This window comes from Eutrigla gurnardus, assembly GCF_963514095.1.
Source record: "Eutrigla gurnardus genome assembly, chromosome: 15".
NCBI classification, from domain to species: Eukaryota; Metazoa; Chordata; class Actinopteri; order Perciformes; family Triglidae; genus Eutrigla; species Eutrigla gurnardus.
The window spans coordinates 3,327,105-3,351,178 of NC_139938.1; the positions used below are offsets into that span (position 1 = coordinate 3,327,105).

The window sequence follows — 24,074 nt, forward strand, 5'->3', positions numbered from 1 at the left end:
ATTTCTATATTAGACCTGTTATTTTATTATTATCTTCTCTTTTCAGGTAGCCATACAGATGCAAACTAATTTAAAGAATTTCTGTGTAAAGCCTATCCAAAACTCAGACGAGGGGGTGGATTTGAGTTGCTCAAAATCTCTGGAACAACACGCAGTCGCCACCTGATCCTCATCCCCTGTCCCAATGAGGGTTATCATGTAAGACACTTGAAAGATCCCCAAACCCAGATTGGTCATGCCACTCTTTTCATACGACCACTCCAAAGGAACCTGAATCTGGACCCTGTAAGTTTTTCACTTTTCAACTGGTGCAGACTGTGAATGACAGTCACATAGTTATTGCTTTTGTTGAATTTTTAAAATGATCTTGTTTGTAGGACAGTCCAGATTGCAGTAATGAGCTAATTGGACCACCTCAGAAATGTGTCGGGTGTGGAGAGGAGTTCCCTTTTTCACGCATAAAAGCTCATAGCGATGAATGCATGAGGTATGCTCTACAAAACTGCTTTACACTAGGTGTAAAGCATTTTGTGTGTGTGTGTGTGTGTGTGTGTGTGTGTGTGTTAAACAATTGTAACTATAGATGTCTTAGTGCAGGGCAAACATGACAAATCAGCACATCTAATGTTTCATTATTGTGGGCCCAAATATTAGTTATTTTGATGCCAAAAATCCCTCTGAAAAGCCATATTGTTCATACATTGTTGTGCATCCAAATGTGGAGGATATAGATCCTGGATATTGGTCTTGAGGGAAAGTTGAGTTTGAATGGAATTGATTAATTATATTTATATGGCCATCCTTTTGTACTTTTAAACTTTAGTTTTACTAGATTGCAGTGTTTTTGTGAGTGTGTTATGCAATATAAAATATACTAGCCAAACTAACAAAAATGACCTCTTTTTTACTCAAGACCATCACAGAGCAGTGGTGAGGTAGAGGTTGAGGTTGCCACAGAAAGTGCCAACTCCTCCCGAAGTGAAGGTAGATTTGTCAGCATGTTGACGAGACCACAGGTGAGGGAGACAACAAGGGCCAACAACTCAAACTACTCGGTGCCACCTCAGGGATGTGTGCCAGCTCCTGACATAGTTGATCTAGATCCCATTGAAGAGAGAGCTTCCCTGGTTTGTTACGTAATTAAACATTACATAATTTATTTCAATAACTTGTTGCTCTCTGTATATTAATTGATCCAGTATTAATTTGAACATTTGAACAACTACTTTTAGATTGGCAAATTGCACCAAATCCTACAGAGGCAGCAAAGAGATTCAAAGAAATTAAGTCAAATTACGTTCTTTTTTCAACTTCATTTATGATTGATGATACAAAATCATTTCAGGCAATAAAATAAATGTTGACTTTCTTCTCTATTTTGGTAGCGTCTCCAAGCCTCCTTGGGAAACTCCTGCAGTTCTGGATAGGGTGGAATGTGCTGCCCAGACACTTGGATGTTAACGTGGTGGAGAGCAACTTCCCCAGTTCTTCCACCTGCTTTAACTTCCAGGACATTACAAAGAGTCCTCTAACTTTGAAAGAGACATTCTTGCTGCTATTTGTAGCACTGACACTGGGTTTGGACTGGTCTAAGGACACATCAATATATCACTGTACACCTTAGTGTACATTTGTTGTCCAGCAACAACATTTGGATTGCAGCATAAAAGCATTTGAAAGAGTGATATCAACTAGGGCCTAGTTCTGCCAGTGTGTGTAACACTGGCGCATTAAAAAGGTCTGCATGCTTGTGATGTGGTGAAGCATATTTGTTATTTGCTTCATGTCTATACCATTGTCTTTTAGGTTTAATCTCACTGTTCACAATTGTATTAAAGCTCAGGAGACTGTTACAGAGACAAAGTGAGTTGTTGCTGTTCTTTATTTGTGGTTTTGTTCTGAAACAGGATGCATGTTGCAGTTTCTCGAGCCTTCTGATTCAGAGACTTAAGTCTCCAATCACATGTGAAATTAATACTTCAAAACAAGTTATCTTGATAACTACAGGACAGTTTATCATACAAGGCTCTGTTACATAACCATAATGGTTTTCAATGTTTAAACTTAATGGTTCACAAAAAGTTCATTAATAGTAATAGACATAAATTGCTTATTGCAAAACGTTTGTTTGCAGTCATATTGTACAATGCAGCAAGTTTTATGACATCTGGTATAAAATAAAAATGCTGTCATTACCATTCTTTTTAAATCATTTTAGACACTTGAAACAAAGATATCAGAACTGCTAAACCATAATACCGGCTTCTTTATCAGAACTAGAGCAATATGGATTTACTGGAGCATTTCTGATAATAAGCTCACACTTTGTACATAGACATCTAACACATTGGACAGAGGGCAATCAGGGTCTGGTAGACTTCCAACTTCCTGGTCAGTCAGTGAGCGCTGCAGCTGAACTTCAGGGACCACAACACCAGGCTGATGGTGACCACACGGTCCGGTCCAGTCAACTCCAAACTCCGTGTCAACCTGCAATTGCAAGAGCTGAGGTTAAACGGTAGGATAAAGGGTCAATCAAAATCAAAGTCTTAAAGATTTTTATGGTCAATATGTCTACAGAACTGTAAGCCATATTAATTCATTTTACAGAAGCTAGTTTGAAATATCACCTGTTTATCATCTGGGATTCTGTATCTGCCCCAAAAACAGCTATGGCATTGGAAAGAGCTTGACTACAATTTCCAAGAGCCAATACATTAATTTTGAGAGCTAAGATGTATCATTTTCTCTCTAAATCACTGCTCCTTGTTTGACCACAACATTGTAGCAATACCTTATTGTGTTGAAAGTGACAATGATAGGCAGTATAAATCCATCACATTTAGTTCCTGAACAACAGGCTACTATAGTTACATTTTGCTACTGATACATGCACTTTATAATGGACATAAAGTAGAGATAATGTTGACAATATCCCATGTAGGAAATTAAAAGTTAAAGTAAAACAGAATTACTGAATAAATCCAAACCTGTATGGGGCCCTGCTGCGCCTCATGCTCATGGCGAGTCCACAGTTGCAGCGGTGACTGGTTGCCCTCAGTGCGTAGTCTGTGGCAGTTCCAGCCACGCTGGAAAAACTGAAGGTGCTTCTGTATGTGGGGCACAAAGCACCAGTGCAGAGCATAGAGATGCATTTCATTGTCAGGATTGAGAAGGCCTTCTCTCTCAAGGTTGGTAAAGATGGTGTAGAAGAGATCAAGAACTCCCACATAAACGTCTCTCCAGAGCCTTTCGATTCTGATGGGTATAAAGGAAAAACTATTTATTCTACCTACAATGAACAAAAACAAAATATACAGGGAAAATACCTTTACCTAATACTTTTACCTACTGTTGGTGTATGACAACACTCCCATCAATGATAAGCACAGTAAATTAGAACTGAATTAAATACGTAAGTAATAAGTGATGTATTCAATATTCACTCTAAATAACAGTTAATGACAAAGTTTAATTTTAATTCTCTTAAAGGATAAGTTGATTTTTTCAAGTTTGTCTTCAAACAATGCTCACATGCCCACATGTATGATGACAGAGTTTTTTGTTGCTGTAGTTGTTCCTCTGTCCATCTATACTGGCTGTGGAAAATCTAATGCTAACCATTCTATTGTAAGTGATGGCTGGCCTTGTTCTGTGACTGCTGAAGCCTCATATATGCTTCAGAATGAAGTTCAGCTGAACTACAGAATGAGGACTAGATTTGTCATCACTTACATTGGAATCACACTAGAATAGTAATCTTCTCCTGGTCAGTATAGATTACAGAGAGACAATTAGAGAACAACTCTTTTGATATTTACACTAACGTTAATGTTGAAAAGCTCATAATCTGCTGCCACAAAAGCTTGATTGTATTAAGATAGACTTGAAGAGACAGGTTAAGTCAGTTTATATTGCCATCTTTTACAAAGTGTTATTTTGATAAATGTTGAATGGAAGATTATGTTACCTTTGGTTATGGACACTCCTGCCAGCAATGTGTGAATTCCTGTTCAGTCCTCTATTAGCCACCATGTAGCGTGCAACATCAACATTTTCCCCGCCTTTATCTGACCTCACACGTGATGGCACACCATAGACATCGACAGCTTCCAGAAAGCTTTTTAGGACTGTTGCTGCACGATTGTTGGTGGCGGCACTCAAGTATACAATCAAACGACTAAAGCCGTCAATACCACCATGCACAACAATACGCCATCTGAAATAGATATGCATGAGAACAGATTAAGATCAGTACCACTACCTGCATCATGCATCTCTGTATGTGCAAGTTGAGGCCAGATTTACACAGAGCATACTGTATATGCCTATTTGATCAGAACTTCTTTATCTGAAATCTTTAACACACAAACATAAATAAAATCCTGATATACTTCTAGGTCACCATTTCTTTGTATTCAATCCAGCTCACAAAATGTACACCCACACCCGAATTTATACAAGGTTCTGGTGAGTATTTTGATTAAAAATAGCCTTTGAGGCCAGCTGCAAGTTGTCTTTTTTAAGAGTTTTCAGTCTTTGGTCACTGACATTTTCTGTTTTTAGCACTGTACTCCAGCATATTAGATTTCATAGAAGACAATGGCTGAGGTTAAAATGTCGAGTGCCACTTTAATTTGGGAATATTGGGTGCACAGTGTGGGAGCCGTAGCCATTTTAGCCCCTGTCAGACTGTATATACAAAGATTACAATTTCAGTACTGTGCCAAAAACAGAAGGTTTATCACAGTTTCTAACTGACCTGTTCGGACCACTTTAAAAAGCCACCCCACCTAAAAGTTCAAAGAACCAACCAGCATTACTCTTAATTTTGATGCTGGTAGAAGTCAGTAAAACTGATTTGCATGCACAAGAACACTGATGGATTAAATAATTTGATCCATCCACCATTGATAAATCCCAGTCCGGCTTGCAGTGACACTGGTAGGTTAATTAAAATTGTAGATGAGCTTTTGTAACTGCTCTGGATATACACTAAACTGGGTAGTAAGTATCTTACAGTAGTACAATCTACAATAAAGTGGATGCTTGAGATGGTTAATGTTTTTTCGATACCTTATCAGTTTGTGATTTCCATCGATGTGCCATAAACTGTTCGGTGCTCTAACAGAGTACTTCCTACGCCTTCTTGGGTTCAGCTGAAGGGTGCGCATCAAAACTCCACCAGGATCCACTCGCCGCATGGATTCCTGGACACGCTGTCCTATAATAGGCAAAAAAATTCACAGATATGGTGTACAGAAAAAAAGTTAAGCATTCCCCAATCTGGCAGTGAATTCACAAATCCAGATAAAATCCAGACTAGCACTAAATAAAGCAGCTTCCTCACATTGTGAGTAAATCGGCAAGTAGGCCAAATCCCAACATAAAATAAACCCTGAACAAATGAATGGGTAATGAATACAATTCCTTACTTTGTATGCGTATGCCTTGTGCATTCAGGTGCCCAACCATCATTTTGTATCCAGACATGGGATGCTGCTGCAGAATTTGGGTCACAGTTTCATCCAGATTGTTGTCCTCTATTGGAGTTAATAGATTGTGGACTCTGATCATCAAAAATAACAAGAAAAAAGTCACAAGAGGCAACGAAGAAATGTCACCCATCTCACAGTAAAAACAAAACAACGATTATTTTAAATCGGTGTCACCTAAAACAAACCTCATTCCTGTTTAGTCTAAATTCAGCTGCTGTGTCCTGTAGAAGTTTATACATTTTATTTATAATTTAAGTTAAAATCTTTCGTATTGTATGAGTTTATATATGCAACACTATCATGTGTCAAACTAATGCAATTGTGCTGAAATGTCACATCTGACTCTGTTCACTTTTTACTCCAGAAATAGGGTTACAGATCATCTGACAAACTGAAGATGTTAATTAATGGCACCCATGTACAGTATCAACAAATGCAGCAGCACAAATCCACTACCTGTAAGGAGTACATATGATAAACTAAGTGTAGCGACTAATTGTCCAATTTAAAAGGCCGCCAAGAGGCTCAGTGTTGTCTTGTCTGAGACATAACACACCCAGGTGTTAATTGCCGGAAATGATAGGAACCAAAGAGCGTGTGCAGGATAAACAATTAATAATACAGGCCAAACCAATGTTGGCTCCTACACTAAGTTTGTCAGTAATATAAGCATGTTAGTCACCAGTCCATCTGTCGTTGAAAACCAAAGCATATAGGCCTATATAATCAAGTATTGTTAGACCTATTCCCAGTGCATATTAATGTAAGTTAATATCAGTAACGTTAGTTAATTTTTAGTTAACTTAAACTCAGTGCAAAACTCAAAGCAGTGCAAGGAGACATATTATTGTATAAATGTTCTATGATATCATGAACAATTTATACTAAAAGCTTGGACTCAAATGTGCACCTAACGTTAGACTATATAAGATAAACACAGTATATTTCCCAGTGGTATTTGGAGATAAGGTGAGCAACATTACCATCAATAAACACTAGCTAGTTAAATATCTCTGTGAATTTGCACACATATATTGCCACCTTTAAAAGACGAGACACGGGAAACCAGACAAACAGACAATGTAGCGTTAGGAGTAAAAATTACCCTATTCCGTACTGTGCCATCCTCCGACGAATTGTTCTCTCGCACACTCCGAACACCTGTGCTATTTCCCCAGCAGTGTGCCCCCGCAGTAGGTGTGCTTCGATTAAAGTGGGGGGTATATTGTACGACGGACGTCCAAGGGTCCCTTCTTCTGACTCTGACAGGGTGTAAAGTTGGCGGGCGACTTCTTCAAGACCGTCTAACACTGCTAGCTCCATTTCCACATCCATATCGGCGTTGAGCTGAGCCAAGTCATCCATCAATCTATCCAGACGAAACTGAACATAGTCGTTGGTTGCATGGTTCTCTAAATCGTTCGCTAATGATCGTAATTCATTCGCAATCGCTCGTACAAAAAATGCCATTACTAAACCAGAGCTACATAAATAACAAATGTCAACAACTGCAGCTAACGGTTAGCTGAGCGGGCGGGCTAGTAGCCAGCAACATTCCAGTACAGGAATCAGCTACGCTAGTAAGGCAGAAGTAGTAGGCCCGAATCGAGCAAGCTCCTGTAACCAATCATGCTGTTGACTGAGGTTAGGACCTCCTACTTCATTAACATATGGACACAGAAATACATAAATAAATAAATGTAGGTGAACAGAAATGTAGAAATAAATATAAAGCATTTATTTATTTATTCTGTTATTCATTCTTTTATTTATTTATTTATACATTTATTTATGCATTTATTTATTTATTCATTTCAGCATTTATTTATTTATTCCTGTATTTATTTATACATTTATTTATTCATTTATTTATTTGTTTATACTTAAGTCATGTTTAGTCCTCCATAAATTCTTGCACGGCTATGTTCTGAATTTCCTTGACTACCTTGAACATTTTCAGAATTTTCTGCAGTGGAGCCAATGGTCCTGTGCTGCTTCTGCTTCATGGAGGAGGACACTCTGCACTCTCCTGGGCGGTGTTCACTGTGAGCATAATACCTCATAACGAATTAGAAACTCAGTGCATGTTCATAATAGAATATTTATGGAGCTGTTCTTTAATTTCAGCGTCTTTGCTATACGCTATTTGATTGATGAAATGGTTTCCATATGTGTCTTTGCAGGCAGTCATATGCAGCAGGATCATGGTAAATAAAGGTTCTAGTGACAGCACAATACACCACCGCGCGGTGGCCGAGTGGTTAGAGCAGGTGCTTAAAGAATAAGTGCGCAATGCCCATGCGCAGTAGACTCTGGCCCGGTCTTCACCGGTTCGAATCCAGCTCGGATCAAACCAATGACGCAATCTGCATTGCTGCGTCATTGAAGTCAGTTCTTTTTCCAGACGAGTGTCCCCGATGCAGCCTTTCTCGTCTTGGCTGCTCGCTTTAGTCCACTAAGTCATTTTGCTTCGTATTAGTGGCATTTTGGAGTGGGGATGAAACCCTCCAACGTGTGAGGGGCTCAGCAGCCTCTCAGGAAGGAAATTAAACAAAAGAGAGCATTAGTAGGTGAGTAGTGGTTTTCCAGAGGTAGGCCTATGTGCTACAGGCAAACAATCTTCTTGGCCCTCAAAGTTAGCTTCCAAATTATTATTAACAAGCTATTACTTTTGGAGAGTACAAATGAACGCAGGCAAGTTACAAGCTTTTAAGTTTCAAGCGCAAACTCACATAAAAACATCACCATTCCACATTTCAAAGTAATTCACAGTCACCTCCTATGAAGAACCAAATTGAAGGAGTTCTAACAATGAGCACAATCTTCAGTGGGCAAATCATTTACATTAAGAGCATTTTCAAATCATAAGAAATGTAGTAAACACTGGTGTGTTGTAGTTGATTTCATATCCAGTAGATGGCAGTGAAGCAGGATGATTTAGCGTGCTGTCTAACGTTACTTTTTATAGCTTCCACCATCCCACCGATGCTCTCTGCGTCTCCGCAGTTTGTTCAAAGGCCTGCTGAAGCCAACGCGTTAGCTAGCGGGAGTTAAGCTAGCTGTTGCTGCCATGGATGCCAGAGTTTTAGCACGTAGCTTTGGAATGCAACCTAAGCATTATAACAATAATTATGTATTTTAGGTTAAACTATTTGATCCGTTACAGTGTTTCCCCTAGATTTTTTTTCAGGCCCGGTGGTACCCACCGAAAAAACCCTAAACAGACGAGACGTGTCGGATGGTGTATTGGTGCAGTTGGATTAAGTCAGGTGGCACAGCAAGCAGTCTGCAATTCTGCAATTATTATATTTGCATTCAACATTTTTGTTCAACCAGAGTGTATTCAAGATCACAAGGAGAGAGTGACTTATTAAGGTGCCAGTTGATGGAAATGATGCAAAATTATGGGCCGGAAAAATATGGCTGGAAAATGAGGAGCATCACATTAATAGCTACAGATACTGTAAAACACTACAACGACATATGAGTGCATATATTGTCTTATTTTATCAAGTAAAATATAAGTTATATATTTACTCAACAGCCTGATAGTTCATAGAAATTCAGGTAGAAATAGGTTAACTCAGAGTTCCACAGCTTATCAAAAACAATCCTTATTTTATTAACATAGGCTGCCTAAGGGCGCGATCAGTAGCGTGCCTCGGCTCCAGCCCAAACGGGCTTTGGCCCGTTAGCCGGTTGTACATACGTCATCACGTCCTAATACTTCACACGCATGGCTTGATGTTGTTTTTAAGGAGCACCGTCTCTACATTTATTTCTCGACAACACTCGACCTGCATCAGCGAATGTGCGCACGAGCGGATCTGTGCGAGCAGGCAGCGCGAGGAAAGCGGATTTTGGACGGCGACACACAGCGGCATTTTTCTTATAAATGCACGGGTCCGGGTCCGGGTCCGGTACCGGTCCGGTTCCGCTCACACCACGAGTCTGAAGAGTGCAACAGCTTATCAAAATACAATGTAAACTTTCCGTGTTTTCATAGAAAGCGACATCGTGGTGGTTTACACTTTTGCTCTTTTTTTCTATACAGACCTGGACGGAAGAGAGATTTCTCACCCCTGCCCTGGAGTCACTACTTTGAAACCATGTTGAGGTGGAAAATGAAAATGGCAAAGATATATCCTTCTTGTGTTTGTCAGAAAATATTTATATCATATTTGACACTTTTGGTGTGGAAATCACCCAGAGCATTCAAAGCCAACTAGGTCATTTCAGATTTAGCCTTTTCTTGAGACCAGTGTGCTGTCTAACTTCAGCTTAGTGTAGAAAATTAGCACTTTATGCAATTCATGTGTATTGTATTTTGAGCAGCTAATTCTTGCACGGCTATGTTCTGAATTTCCTTGACTACCTTGAACATTTTCAGAATTTTCTGCAGTGGAGCCAATGGTCCTGAGCTGCTTCTGCTTCATGGAGGAGGACACTCTGCACTCTCCTGGGCGGTGTTCACTGTGAGCATAATACCTCATAACGAATTAGAAACTCAGTGCATGTTCATAATAGAATATTTATGGAGCTGTTCTTTAATTTCAGCGTCTTTGCTATACGCTATTTGATTGATGAAATGGTTTCCGTATGTGTCTTTGCAGGCAGTCATATGCAGCAGGATCAACTGCAGGGTGGTGGCTATGGACCTTCGAGCTCATGGTAAATAAAGGTTGTCACGGGAGACAACATGTAACTAGACATATTTTATTTATAGTTTAGGAAATTGAGATTGTGATGGAGATGTATTAGTTTGCTTAGTTATAATGGGAAATAGTCTACTTAATGAATTAAAAAAATAAAATGTTGATCACTGCATCCTCACGATTTTAGCTCACCATTTGCATTCTGTAATAACGTAATATGCCCTTAACATTGATCTATTTCTAGAACATATTGTAGTTTTGCGTTTATTTCACAGACACTGTTCTGTGCACAATCTCAGAACTGATTGGCTAGCTAGCTAGATTAACCTGCAGATATCCAGAGTCAAGACTTCCCTTTCTGTGTGTTGCTCATTGTTTACAGTCCGATTAGCAACTTGAGATGCGAGACTGGAGTTGGAGTTGAGAGATGACGTTTTCAACTGGATTGTTTCACAAGTAGCAAGTTAACAAGCTCATTTTAAACCAATAAAAAGTTAAAGCCTTGATTGCACTTCGGCCAGTGTGTTCCCCTTTTTGCTCTTCCCATGGATTGTTTACCTGCAATCATCCAAAGCCTGCCAATGTGATTAGTCACTGACTACAAACGGGAAACAGAACATTTCCTGTACCAAAAGGTTCTGCATATGAATGCAGGCCCTTTTTTTTTATAGAGATTATACATTGCATCTTCATTTCTTTGGTGGAACAAGTTGTAAAATGTGCTTCTCTCGTTACCTATAGGTGACACAAAAGTGAAAAATCCTGATGATCTCTCTGCGGACACGATGGCCAAGTAAGTTGCTTTGTGTGCAGTTGATATAACATACGCACTCACTCTCCACAGCTTGGCCTTGAATCACAGAAAAATATGGGAAGCCTGAGGGGACAGTAATGATCCTGCAGGACAGCCGACAGAATCGAGTCACACACACAGTCAGCTTACGTCCGTGCAGCTTCCCACCTAAAGGCAGGGTATGTTTGGTGCATCCTTGTATGGTCTTGCTTTCACGGCTCAGTCCAGAAGGAAGAAAGTCATTTGAGAGTTGTATGGATTCTTGTGATGGTGTGCATTTAGATGAATGATTGACCCTTGAGGGACCCCTTTGTTCAGAGTGACGGGGTCGGATATAACTGTACCGAACTGGACTGACTGAACACGGTCTGTTAGATAGCTTTTAATCCACTTACCCACGTTTTCACTAAAGCCAATTTTCTGAGTGATTTTAAGGAGATGACAGTGATCAACAGTATCGAAAGCCTTTGTAAGGTCAATAAACATGCATACATGCTGTACCTTCCAGCCCAGTAAATAAGTTATCACATGATGTACAACAGTATTCATCCTTGGAACATTCCTGCCATCTTTTTCTCGGTTTAATTCAATTTTCAATTCAATTTTATATTTATAGTGTCAAATCACAACAGAAGTCATCTCAGGACACTTAACACATTGAGCAGGACTAGAATACGCTCAAAATTTCAAGTGTCAACACAATTTCAAAGTCCCAACATCACCCAGGGGCAAGCGTTACAGCGACAGTGGCGAGAAAAAACTGCCTTAATAGGCTTTTAGGCAGAAATCTCGTGCAGCCCAGGCCCTTGGGTTCCAACTGCATTTGGTGTTGGTAGTATGGAAATAGTAGCATTGACAGTAGTGGTGGTATTAACAGTAACAATAGTATCAACAGTGGTAGTCCATGGCAGCAGGCACAGCCACGCCGAGATGGATCCATCCAACAATGTCGCCTGTAGACCAAAAAGCAGGAGTAGTTGAGCAGTCACACAGCGGGCAGGTGGAGCTACAATGTGGTGTTTCCAGCATCAGGCCAGTTAGCAGTCTGCATCGGTCAGGAACTCTGGACTCTGCTGGACCAGAAAGCATCGCCAGACTCCCGGGAGTAGTCAAGTTAGTGACAGTAGAGATGCCGATTTTAGTCAATTACTTTAATTAAAAATACTGGCGGGATAGAAGCTGTCGGCCACAAAGCCTTTAGCAGCAGGAAGTTTTGAGTGCTTGTCAAAGTGAGGCAGGGATCGAGGCAAACAAGACCACAACATCGGTGCAGTCCGGATCAGGTTCCACCACGGTCCAGGGAGACCTGCTAGGCAAGAGAGCACAGGGACTCCGTGGAACATACACAGAGAGAGAGAGAGAGAGAGAGAGAGAGAGAGAGAGAGAGGCTCAGTGTGTCACTATAATCCCCCAGCAGTCTAGGCCTATAGCAGCTTAACCAAGAGCTGGCTCAGTGCAAACCTGAGCCAGCCCTAGCTATAAGCGGTGTCAAAGAGAAAGGTTTTAAGCCTACTCTTAAATGTGGGAACAGCGTCTGCCTCACGAACCAGAACCGGAAGACGGTTCCACAGAAGAGGAGCTTGATGGCTGAAAGCTCTGGCCCCTGTTCTAATTTTGGAGACTTTAGGAACTACAAGTAACCCTTTATTCTGAGAGCGTAGTGCTCTAGGAGGACAGTAGGGTTTAATGAGCTCTTTAAGATATGATGGTGCCTGTCCATTAAGAGCCTTGTAAGTGAGGAGAAGGATTTTAAATTCTATTCTGGATTTTACTGGGAGCCAGTGCAGAGAAGCTAATACAGGAGAAATGTGATCCCTTCTTCTGGTTTTAGTCAGAACACGAGCTGCAGCATTCTGGACCAGCTGGAGAGATTTAAGAGATTTATTAGAGCAGCCTGATAATAAAGAATTACAATAGTCCAGCCTTGAGGTAACAAATGCATGGACGAGTTTTTCTGCGTCTTTTTGAGACAGCATTGGCCTAATTTAGTCACTCTCATCCACGTACTGATTTAATTTGCCCAAAAGAGGTCGCTGTTCTCCCTTTGAATATCTCGTCATGGTTTTGAGGAGAGTTGTTGTTGAGTTTCAATGTTTTCCTGCCAATTTAAATAGCTCTTCGTATATACTGTAATATTAAAATAATGTAAAATGCTGGAAAACAAGTCCTTGGGTCCTTTCATGCCCTATCCACATCTGTTACAAAGGCTAACAACATTTTTGGAAATATCTACAAATGAGAAACTGTCTTAAAATTTAAAGTAATCATAGATAATCCAACTCTGGGGGGAAAAATGTTTCTCTTTGATTTTAGCGGAGTCACTGGATGAAATCCTGCAACTTTCTGTGGCAAAAAGAATTCACTCAGAACCCCACATGTATATGTATCACATGAGGGTGCATGCTGGAGAGAAACCACATGTTTGTAAGAATTGTGGCCAGGGGTGTACCAGTGGAGGGATGTGCTACAGGCATGCAAAATACTGTGAGGAATTGCCATTTTTCCTGTTCGAAATGATTTGAATTGATCGTTCATCATGTTGAGGTTTAACTTTGTTGCAGCTAAACGGCTGCATATTTCTCATATATTGACTGTAAATCTAGAGTAACAGGAATGCATTTTGATTTTTAACAAAAATACCTAAATTTAGCTTCTATGAATTGTTTTCCAAATGGTTGAAATATGATCTTATTCAGCACTGTGCAGCACGCCTGCACTGACGGATCTTACTGGATGTGTTTATGGAGCATTGTAAGATGATGCTCCTGTAATACAGCAACATTGGTTCAGGAGAGGTTCAGGAAACATTCTTGAAAGTAGTTGATGACTATCACTATTCATTTCCCGCTGAAGTGGACGCACTCATACATAAACACCTCTTTGACCGTCTCCCTCGCCAGTGTAACAATAGGACTGTTTATTTAAGTACTGTTGTATGGGGGACTGATTTAGAGGTTACACCGCGCTCGCGAACCAGTTGAGATAACGTTACAGTTGTGAGATGATGACTGCACTCATGCAATAAAGTTCAAGTAAGCAAGACTGCTTTAATCGTCCATTGTGTATAGTCCAGATAGAGACGGAACACAATGAAACAGCCAGCAGCCTATTGAAACAGCGCCACCAGCCCTTTGACTCTCTGCTGTGGCTGATGTTGCACACTTCAATAAAGACGCCGTGTGGCTTCATTCAATTGCTTTACTGGACAGTCTGAGAAAACACAGTGCAATACAGTTCTGCTTCTGTCCAGCCGGATGCAGAATACATACTGTGTGTATGGGCTGTGTTTCCTCGACAGGGTTGCTCATTTGTGGGGATACTCCCTCTTGTGGCGTAACGACGCCACTACACCCCTGTATTGCCTGATGGAAGAACAAGAGCACAGTGATTATTTTAGATAAAATAACAGAAAATATAAATATGAAATAAATAAAAAATACGAGTGTCCCTTTTATAAACATCTGAACTTATTGACCTCACAGTATGATGATGTAGTTAAACATGAAAATATCCATTATTACAAATAATGACTGTGCTTTTAACACGTTTTAGAAGTGTTCCACAGCATGGAGCACAGTAGCAAAGCTGACATTGTAAAGCTGAAATGTGACTTTCACTTCTCAGACGCATTTTTCCATTCATAACTTGTCACCAAGAAATGAGGTATTTCTACTTTTTCAGGGCAAGTTTACGTTATTTTTTCTAAAAGCATCCCAATTTCCTAACATGCATACATGTTGGAAAAGTGTATAAATAGCATGTTTACGTATCAAACCTTTAAAAGATTAATCGAGCGTCATAGTTTACATTACATGCCAATCTGTTATTACATGATGCACTCATGGTTTTCTTACATTTGCTGATTTAAATGTTATGTGCGTTATGAGTTGTCCACGTCCCGTATGCCAAAAAGGAGAACAATTTATGGCCGTTCTAAACTTGTCGTTTTTTCTTCTTTTCTTTTTTACAGAAGGACAACACGGTGGCTGGATAATACCACAGTGACGGACCCTCAAAGAATTGTAGCCCCTCGTCACAAAATGATTCCTGTTGAAGATATTCTTTGTTGTCAACATTCGAGGGAACGAATGAAGACGTCCTCTCAGTCACCAGCAAGAGTCGACTGCTGGAGATCAGGGGGTGAGAGTGCAGCTCCCTTTTCTCCACTTCGAGAGTTAGACTGTTTGTGTTTTTGGCCCACTCATTTAGTTTGATAAACAGCCACGAGATGGACGAGAACATGTGTAAATACCTTGCATTGGAGTAAGTCTGTATTTTTGCATCAGTCAAGTTCATTTCTGACTGAAGTCGTTTGATATTCAAAGCTGTATGCAGAAAAGCCCACTGATACTGTGAGTGGATCACAGTTCATGTGATCAATAGCTTTATTTTCTATTTTCCTTGTTTTGATGATTTATGTCAAACTGCCTGTTGCACCATAATTTTCTCTGCTCAGATTTCTTAGTTTCTTTCTGCCATGTGTTCAGTATTGTGTGTTTTTTCTGGACATTTATTCATTTTCAATGAAGTAGTGAGATCAAAGCCAGCTGAAAGAAACAGAATCTCAACTGCATATTATAATGAATGTATCATCTGAGCTTACCTTCTACTTAGTGTCCCCCAGCAAAGTGTGGCTCACCAAACAGACTCCCTTGTAGTTAATTCAGTATTTAGAATCATGTAGATCATACTCACATCTGATAAATTATGTTTCTGCTTTATGTTTGTGGCTGGAACCATATGCTTGTTAATGGTGGCAATCAATAGAGAGCAGCCATTTGGTCCATGTATGAGGTTTACAGCATTAGGGTTAGAAGGACCTTTTTGTTGACTTTCCCAGTCTGTTTTTTTATATAGTTGACTAAACAAAGAGCATTCCCATGATTTGTGTCTGAGGAGCATCTACTACTATTAATGCCTTCAAAAAACCTTTAGGAAAGAAAAGCCTCGTGTGTATTCAGTTAAAACCTGCAGCCCGAATGACCTTGAACAAGTAAGATTTAGATAATAAGAACAAAATGCTCTGCTATTTAGCCAAAAATAATATGTAAGCATCTGGTTGAGGTAAAATAGTTGGCCTATAAGTGCATGTTTTCTCATTGGAGTCTGAGCCACCTGTTAAAGCATGCTCTCTTTTGTTATCAGTGTTAGCGTTGGGAGATTGGAAGAAGAACTGAAGTCCCGACTATTCTTTGGTGCAGAATACATGTCTTTGCACAAAGTAATCACTAGTGATGATTGCAATCATATTTATAGTATTATTGAGGTTATTTACATCGCTATATAACAACAACATGAATATTTACACCATTTTATGATTATTATGATTAATAATAATAATCATAATAATAATAACATATTATCATTACAGTCATGTTTTTGTATTATATTTAATATTATAGTTATTAATATTGGTATATTTTGTATTGGGTATTATAATAATGTATACATAATATGTTAATATTAACAGCTAAAGTAATAGTAATTGTTATTATTATTATTATTATTATTATTGGTTTAATTCATCTTAATGCTGTTTTCATCTCTGTTCAGTAACTGAAGAATAAACAGCCTCATATTTTCAATCATTTAGTTTCCGATCACAAAAATGTATTGATTTTTAAACTCTTTTTCAGCCACATATTGAATATACTTATACTATATATGTGTGAAGTCAAAACATTTTTATTTTTTTTAGAATTTTAACATTGGCTAATTTAAACAGGATTATTGCTTGGTTTAAATCAATGATAAATCCTTATACTTTGAATTTTCTTCCCCCTCAGTTGGTGCCAACGACGTCATCGGCCGTCCTGCACGAGGTGGACGTGAGTATGGACTCGTGGATGAGGTAGGTCAGGTTGGGTTTTTTTGCAGACTTCTCCGAAGATGAGGACAGCGAGCAGGAGGACGTTCAGGACGATGGATGGACGAGCGATGATTCTGGCTACAGCTTCATGTTTGAGGCTTCTGATGACGAGGATGAAGAGGAGGAAGTGGATGAAGACGAAGATGATGACTTCAGACTTCAGCAGTTCACTCTTCTCAGCGTCTGGCAGGGATTTCGTAAAGAGATGTTTCCCGGTCGCCTTCCCTTTTGTCCTTCCGTCTCCGTCCCTTCTGGTGTGAGCCGTCCTGAAGAAGATCCATCCTTGGTTCCTCAGGGGCCAGAAGATTCCACTCCCTCAACCTCAGGCTGCAGCTCGTCCACAAAGAGAAGCAGAGAAGAGGATGCACAGGTAAGTGTGAAGAGGCAGAGGATCTCCGAGGACTACAGGACCAGATGAGAAGGATGACACCACCCGCCTCACCCACCAGCCAAAGGGTGAGGCGGCTCCCGAGCAGCACAGAGGACGTTTTTGTTGTTTTTGGGAAGCTCCTCTCACACACACACACACACACACACACACAGGATTTATTTCGGATTATTTATAGTTTATAGAACTATTATTTATTTTCTAGTAGATATCTGTCTGTGTAAATCTGTATATATCATCTCAATCTGTACAGTATTGCTTGCTTTGTTTTGTGTCAACATTTATTGTTGTACAGCTACTCTGTGTGTCTGTTATTGCCCTCGGGGACAAATAAAGTTTTTGAATTTAATTGTACAACCTCTTTGCATCTGTGCTCATAAATTAAGGAGACAGACCATTTGTATGCATTATTGAAAAATCTATAAAGAATGCATGCATATTCATATTCATAGTATGTCAACACAAGTTGTAGTATGTCAAATATTCATGACATTGTATAGTATGCGAGGAAAACAAATTAAAATAGTACATCTCAAAAAGTCATAGTGTAGCATATTGAATAAAAGTGGTCGTATAGTATGATGAAAGTAATACAAAAAATCATAGTATGTTTTGTCAAGAAATGTAAAAGTCATAGTATAATATGGTTTTAAAAATCAATGGTGTAAAATGTGAAAAAATAATTATATTGCAGGACAACAAAGTCGCAATATAGTATGTTGAAACAAGTCTTATAAGAGTCATTACATAGTATTCCATTAAAAAGTGATATTAAAGTATGTCAAATAAATTCATAAAGTCATTGTATTGTGTCTAAAAAAGTTTAGTTATTAATTTAGTTTAAGTTTAGTTATTAAGTAATAGAATAGACATTTTTTTTTACTTTTTTAACTTGTTTCTAATATGAATAGTCGATGAAGTGACAAGTCGGGCTATCAATTGTCTGCAGCAAGACTCAAGAAAGGAGCAGCACATCAGCTTGGGAGATTCAGAACCAGAATCAGCTTTATTAGCCAAGTATGCACACATACAAGGAATCTGACTCCGGTAGGATGGACACTGTCTCAGACAGTAGACAGTAGACATACATACAAATGTAAGGCAGTTGCCTATTTTGGCCAATAGATGGCCCTGTTGTATTATTTATGCCCTCAGGCGTTACGCGATTGTTGCTGATTGTCCTTTACCGGTCACGTGTTTTCACGTGTTGGTTCAGTGTTTGTTTATGGTTTGCAAGGTAGGCACTATAGATATCTCTCCACATCATAGTAAAATATCTTGACCATAAATCGTTAATACGCTGTTCTATTTAAATGATGTGTTTATTGAGATGTTTGTCTACCACCATGATGAAGTGTTAGGATTTATAACCTGGTTACTGTGTATTAACATTCAACCATTTTTACTCTAACATATACAGACAAATATCACTGGCTCTTTTACATTGACACCATATCTATGCTTTGGTGTAAACATATGAACACCTAACACACCGTAAGTTCTCTATATATCCCAGTAACTTGGCCTAGCTAATAACGTCGCTCATCACGTGCAGTTAGCTTAGCTTAGCTTTAGCTTCGGCTTCAGAGTGACGGGGATAACCGACAGAAAACATCATATAACAGTGCAGGAATATTCGGCCAACTACCTCGTCACCTCTATAACTCTGTGGTGTTACTCTTTTTATATGTCTCTTTTATCAGTTTTCTTACACCTGAGAAAACACAGCAATACAGTTATGCTTCTGTCCAGCCGGATGCAGAATACATGCTGTGTTTACTCTTGACAGGGTTGCTCATTAGGGGGAATACTCCCTCTTGTGGCGTAAAGAGGCCACTACACCCCTGTATTGCCTGATGGAAGAACTAGAGCACAGCGGTGATTCTTTTAGATAAAATAACAGAAAATATAAATATGAATTAACTAAAAACTATATGAGTGTCCCTTTTATAACCATCTGAACTTATTGTCCTCACAGTATGATGATGTAGTTAAACATTTACTAATGTTTGACTTTATCACCCTCCAACGTGTGAGGGGCTCAGCAGCCTCTCAGGAAGGAAATGAAACAAAATAGAGTATTAGTAGGTGAGTAGTGGTTTACCAGAGGTAAGCCTATGTGCTACAGGCAAACAATCTTGTTGGCTGTCGAAGTTAACTTCGAAATTATTATTATTTGTAGAGTACAAATGAACGCAGGCAAGTTCCAAGGTTTTAAGTTCTAAAATAAGCAATATGTGACATTTTTAGGAGGTATGATAATATAGTTAAACATTTTCTCTGGGAAGGGAAAAAAGCATGAATCAAATTGAGTAAATGATGTGCCCCTTAGGGAGAAAGGGGGATAGGGTTACAGGTCCAAGATTGTACCTCTTAGCATTCCAAATGTCAAAATTAGCCAAACACTGGAAAAGAGAGACACAGTCGACTGGATGGACAATGAGAAAAATGTGTGTTCTCTCTTTAATCTGATTGACAGACTGTCTCAATGGTCAACACAACAAATCCAATTCTTGTTCACTTTGGGGATGCATGGACCAAAATACAGGCAGTGGTCTGCATGGTCAACTCAAGTCCATCTGCAGAGGAATCTGTAATAGTGGGTTCTAAAATCCTCCCTTCGTCAGTCCACTTGCTTTACAGTGTGAGAGGTTTCTGTGACATACATTAACCTACAATAAACAGTGTTACACTTGTACATTCACAACAGATGAAAGGATTCCTACACACAGACCGTTGCATATCCTGTAAGTTGTTTTATGAACCCACAGCCTGATGTTATGGAATCAAAATAAACAGCCATTTCTCAAATCAAGCCAAATATACAGCACAGACCTCTTTTGCCAGATAGTCTGATTTCCCTAATGAGTACTATGTCATTGTGACATCCCAGGAATTGGTTGAGACGGGCAGAAAATTAGTCCCCTATAAATTCACAAAGAATGAAATGTGCCGAATTATGTGTTGACATTTAATAAATTGCAAAACGTAGGTGATAGTAGCTTCTAATAACAGACGATGCAATAACATTATTATTTCTTTTGTCATTTGCTTATCGCAGGATATCCTTGAATGGCAAACATCCCGTCAGTTCTTTTATTGGCGCCTGCGGCGCCTGCTGCTGGAGGACACGGTGAAGAGCAAGATCCAAGCAGCCAACAGCGAGCTGACAGACGGCCAGATCCAGGCGATGCTGCTCCGCTGGTTTGTGGAGGCCGTTAAGGTAAAACCCACCGCTTACTTATCGGCTTCGTTTTACAGTCGCTCAATATTCACTGACTTGTGAATATGTGAACTGGACTTTGTATTGAACTCAACATGAATTATTTAAAGCAGCATACCTACATGATGAGTGTATTGATGATGATACTATTTATTCAGCTTGCACCGATTCTTAATATCTACTTAATTTGAGTGATCAGTTTGTGGTTCTGTAGAGTTTTAAAAGGGTAAATAATTACCATATAATTACTCCAAACATCTTCTACAATAAAATCCAAATCGAAGTAAAGCTAAGAGATTGAATATGCCCCCCCCCCCCCCCCCACTCACTTTCACATCAAAACAAAAGACTGTGATAAAGCATGAGCAGCACATTTGCTGGGACTTGTCATTTTTAAAAATGTATTTTTAGATCCACACAGTTGAAGTATCTCCTCATATCCAAAGACATCATGTCCAGCCTTCTGTGAGAGACTTTGATTATAGTTCAGAATTAGCCATTTAATGCTGGCAGCAATCCGTCATTTCAGGGGAGTGTGTCGATGCTCAAGTAAACACCCTCTTAGCCCCTGGGAATGATTACAGACGCCTTTTCTTTTTATCCTGAAACCCCTATCCCGTCCCCTCAAGGTGCACCAGATAAAGAAATAGTAAGCAGTCCTATTAAATCATGGTGATGGAATAAAGATGGTCTGATAGCTGGTAGTTAATGAAAATAAACATCCCTCAGAGATTTTTTTATTTTTATTTAACCTTTATTTATCCAGGAAAGGATCCATTGAGATTTGACAATCTCTTTTCCAAGGATGTCCTGGTCAGGAAGCATTACAAAACAATCAGACCAAACAGGCGAGAAAATACATAGCAAGTGTGATGGGAATTTTTCATTTAGTAGTTCATTATAGTATAATTAGTAGTTTGAGTAGTTTTAACTCATACTATTCCATGTGTGTCATGAGGTAACCTGTATTCTGCACTTATGTCATGTCATGTGTTACATGAGTTGTAAAATGCATCTTGTGACACCAGCACAGCTGGCAAGTCAATATGGATCTATGGACACTGATGAGTGGTTCAAACACCACATTCTGGACAAAGTTCTCCGTCTACACAAACAACGGAACAAAGCTTCTCTGATGACACATCACAAACATCTGTATAAAAAGCCCTTCTCAAGACTGAAGAATTGGTCAGACTCTTAAGGAGTCTGCCCCTATCTGGCCAGATAGTTTGCTCTGAAGCTGTATGTCGGTGATGCGGTCCGCTTGGACACCCTGTTTGCGAGGGCTTTGACTTATTCGACTTTGTCTGTTTACAGTCTGTCTGTAGCGACTGCTAGCCTGTTTTGGACTCTTTATAGAATGAATGACTAAAAGCGCTGTTAGGAGTTGTATTCTTATTTCTCATCAGGTGATCATAAACTGATTTCCACCACAGCAAGAGCAAGGTAGCAAAGAAATAATGATAATTTATACAATAAAAGAGACCCCAAAAGTGCAATACAATTTGAAAGCTAAGAGTCACAGGAACAACTGGTGATTACATGTTCAGAGAGACATTTTTTAAAGCCAGAAAGAGGGATGAGAGTTCCAATCCTCATCTTGACTTGCAGGTCATTCCAAGACCAAGGCCCAAAGTAGGAGAGGGTCCTCATCCCTAACTCTGTCCTCATTAAGGGAACCTTGAATCGCAACCAGCTATTAGCTCTAAGATCATGTGTAATTTGAACAGCAGTAAACTTTGAGCAGAGGTATGGAGGCAGTTTGCCTTAAATAGCCTTATATATAAGAATATACCAGTGCTGTAACCTCCGGGTGTTAAGGGGGGGAAAACCAGCGAGTGTGTATAAAGTGCAATGGTGAGTCCTGTAAGCAGAACCTGTTATGTACCTCAAGGCAGTATGGTAAATGGGATCCAGTTTGGCTAGGGTGGACGGGCAGGCAAATCTATAGATGGCATCGCCAAAGCCAAGCTGTGATAGAAATAAACTGGTGACTAAACGCTTAAGGGCAACAGTAGAAAAGCACGATTTGGATCTGTATAAGAAGCTCACTAAGAATTTGAGCTTTATTGTTAAGTAGGAGATGTGATGTTTGAAGTTGTGATCCTTATCTAGCCAGATGCCCAGATATTTACATTTGTCTACAGCCTCTATGACGGTGCTATCCAATGCCTTAAATGGAGGTAGGGTGGTTGTGAGATTATGGTTTAAGAACATGATTTTGGTTTTGTTAGCATTGAGGACTAACTTGGCATCAAGGAGAGCATGCTGCAGGAGGGTAAAATCAGTCTGCAGGTTAGTGTATGCCGTTTCAAAAGAGGAAGTGGAGGTGTATAAAACTGTGTCATCAGCATTGGTAAGAGGAAAACCTCAGGTGATCACGAATATTATTTATATAGAGTAGAAAGAGTAAGGGCCCTAAGATTGACCCTTGAGGGACCCCTTTGTTCAGAGTGACGGGGTCGGATATAACTAGGGGTGGGAAAAAAAATCGATATTGCAATATATTGTTGTGCTCTCTGTCGCAATAAATAAATCGATACACTGACGGCAAATATCGATATTTTGGGTCTACGGGTTTTTTTTAGACTCCCGTCGGTGCGCCTACGGTTCTCCGGAGCGGATCTGCGGGGGCCGCCCGCTGCCAGGGGGTCGGTCTGAGCTCCAAGCGGGTTTCACACAGCCTTGAGGGCATGAGTGCCGACTTTTCGGCTGGGTTTGATTGCCTATTTACGGGCAGGATTCCGAGCGGCGCGCTAGAGTTTACGGTTCTCCGGACGGAGCAGAACTGCGGGTTCGTGGTGCGTAATTGTAAGCGTGGCCGTGTGCTGGCCGGTGCTGTTGTGAGCTTCAAGCGCTTTTCACACAGCATTGAGGGCATGAGGACCCACTTTTTGGCCGGGCTCGATTGCCTATTTACGGGCAGGATTCCGGGCGGCGCGTGTTTACCGTCCGCTGGAGGGTCCGCATGTGTGGATCCGCGGAGCCGTGTGGGCATGAGGCCCGACTTCCCAGGTACTGGATGGGTGAACATAACTCTGCACATAATTGGTTGCATACTGAAATGTGCCCAATATTTCATTTAATTCTGAAGTTATTCTTATCTTGTTTAGCTATTGTTAAACTAAAACGGGCCCAAGTTTACATAAAACAAGTTGCTACTGACTTTTCAGGATCAGAAAGCACTGTCCTGGTTTACATAAGACATGTTATTAATGTTCATGCACTTTAATGTGTCCAGCTGGACAGTGTTTATTCATTTGTACATTGTACGAAGTTTTGGAATTTATTTTTTATGCATATTTTTTTCTTTTTCAGTCACATATCGTGATATATCGTTGATGAAATTTCTTGCAATATATCGAATATCGCAGATATCGTGTATCGTGATATTATCGTTATCGTGGGCCAAATATCGTCACAGTATCGAATCGTGAGTTACCCGTATCGTCCCACCCCTAGATATAACTGTACCGAACTGGACTGACTGAACACGGTCTGTTAGATAGCTTTTAATCCACTTACCCACGTTTTCACTAAAGCCAATTTTCTGAGTGATTTTAAGAAGATGACAGTGATCAACAGTATCGAAAGCCTTTGTAAGGTCAATAAACATGCATACATGCTGTACCTTCCAGCCCAGTAAAT

The 24,074-nt window shown here is 39.8% G+C and overlaps 1 protein-coding gene and 1 pseudogene across 2 annotated transcripts in view; one reads left to right on the top strand and one right to left on the bottom strand.

Annotated features, from left to right (window-relative positions):
- Positions 1–1,800: 1,800 nt before the first annotated feature.
- Positions 1,801–6,833, bottom strand: LOC311025296 (uncharacterized protein; the record flags this gene model as incomplete). Its single annotated transcript, XM_084028147.1, has 6 exons — positions 1,801–2,490; positions 2,991–3,258; positions 3,971–4,219; positions 5,077–5,224; positions 5,436–5,569; positions 6,604–6,833. The coding sequence occupies 6 exons, from the start codon at positions 6,831–6,833 to the stop codon at positions 2,293–2,295; spliced, it is 1,227 nt and encodes a 408-aa protein (XP_083884273.1). The 3' UTR covers positions 1,801–2,292.
- A 957-nt stretch (positions 6,834–7,790) lies between these two features.
- LOC311025297 (protein phosphatase methylesterase 1-like) overlaps positions 7,791–24,074 on the top strand; it is a 59,888-nt pseudogene continuing 43,604 nt past the window's right edge. The window contains exons 1-2 of the transcript in view: positions 7,791–7,885; positions 9,553–9,650. The product of the transcript in view is annotated as a protein phosphatase methylesterase 1-like (transcript). The remainder of the gene's footprint in view (positions 7,886–9,552; positions 9,651–24,074) is intronic.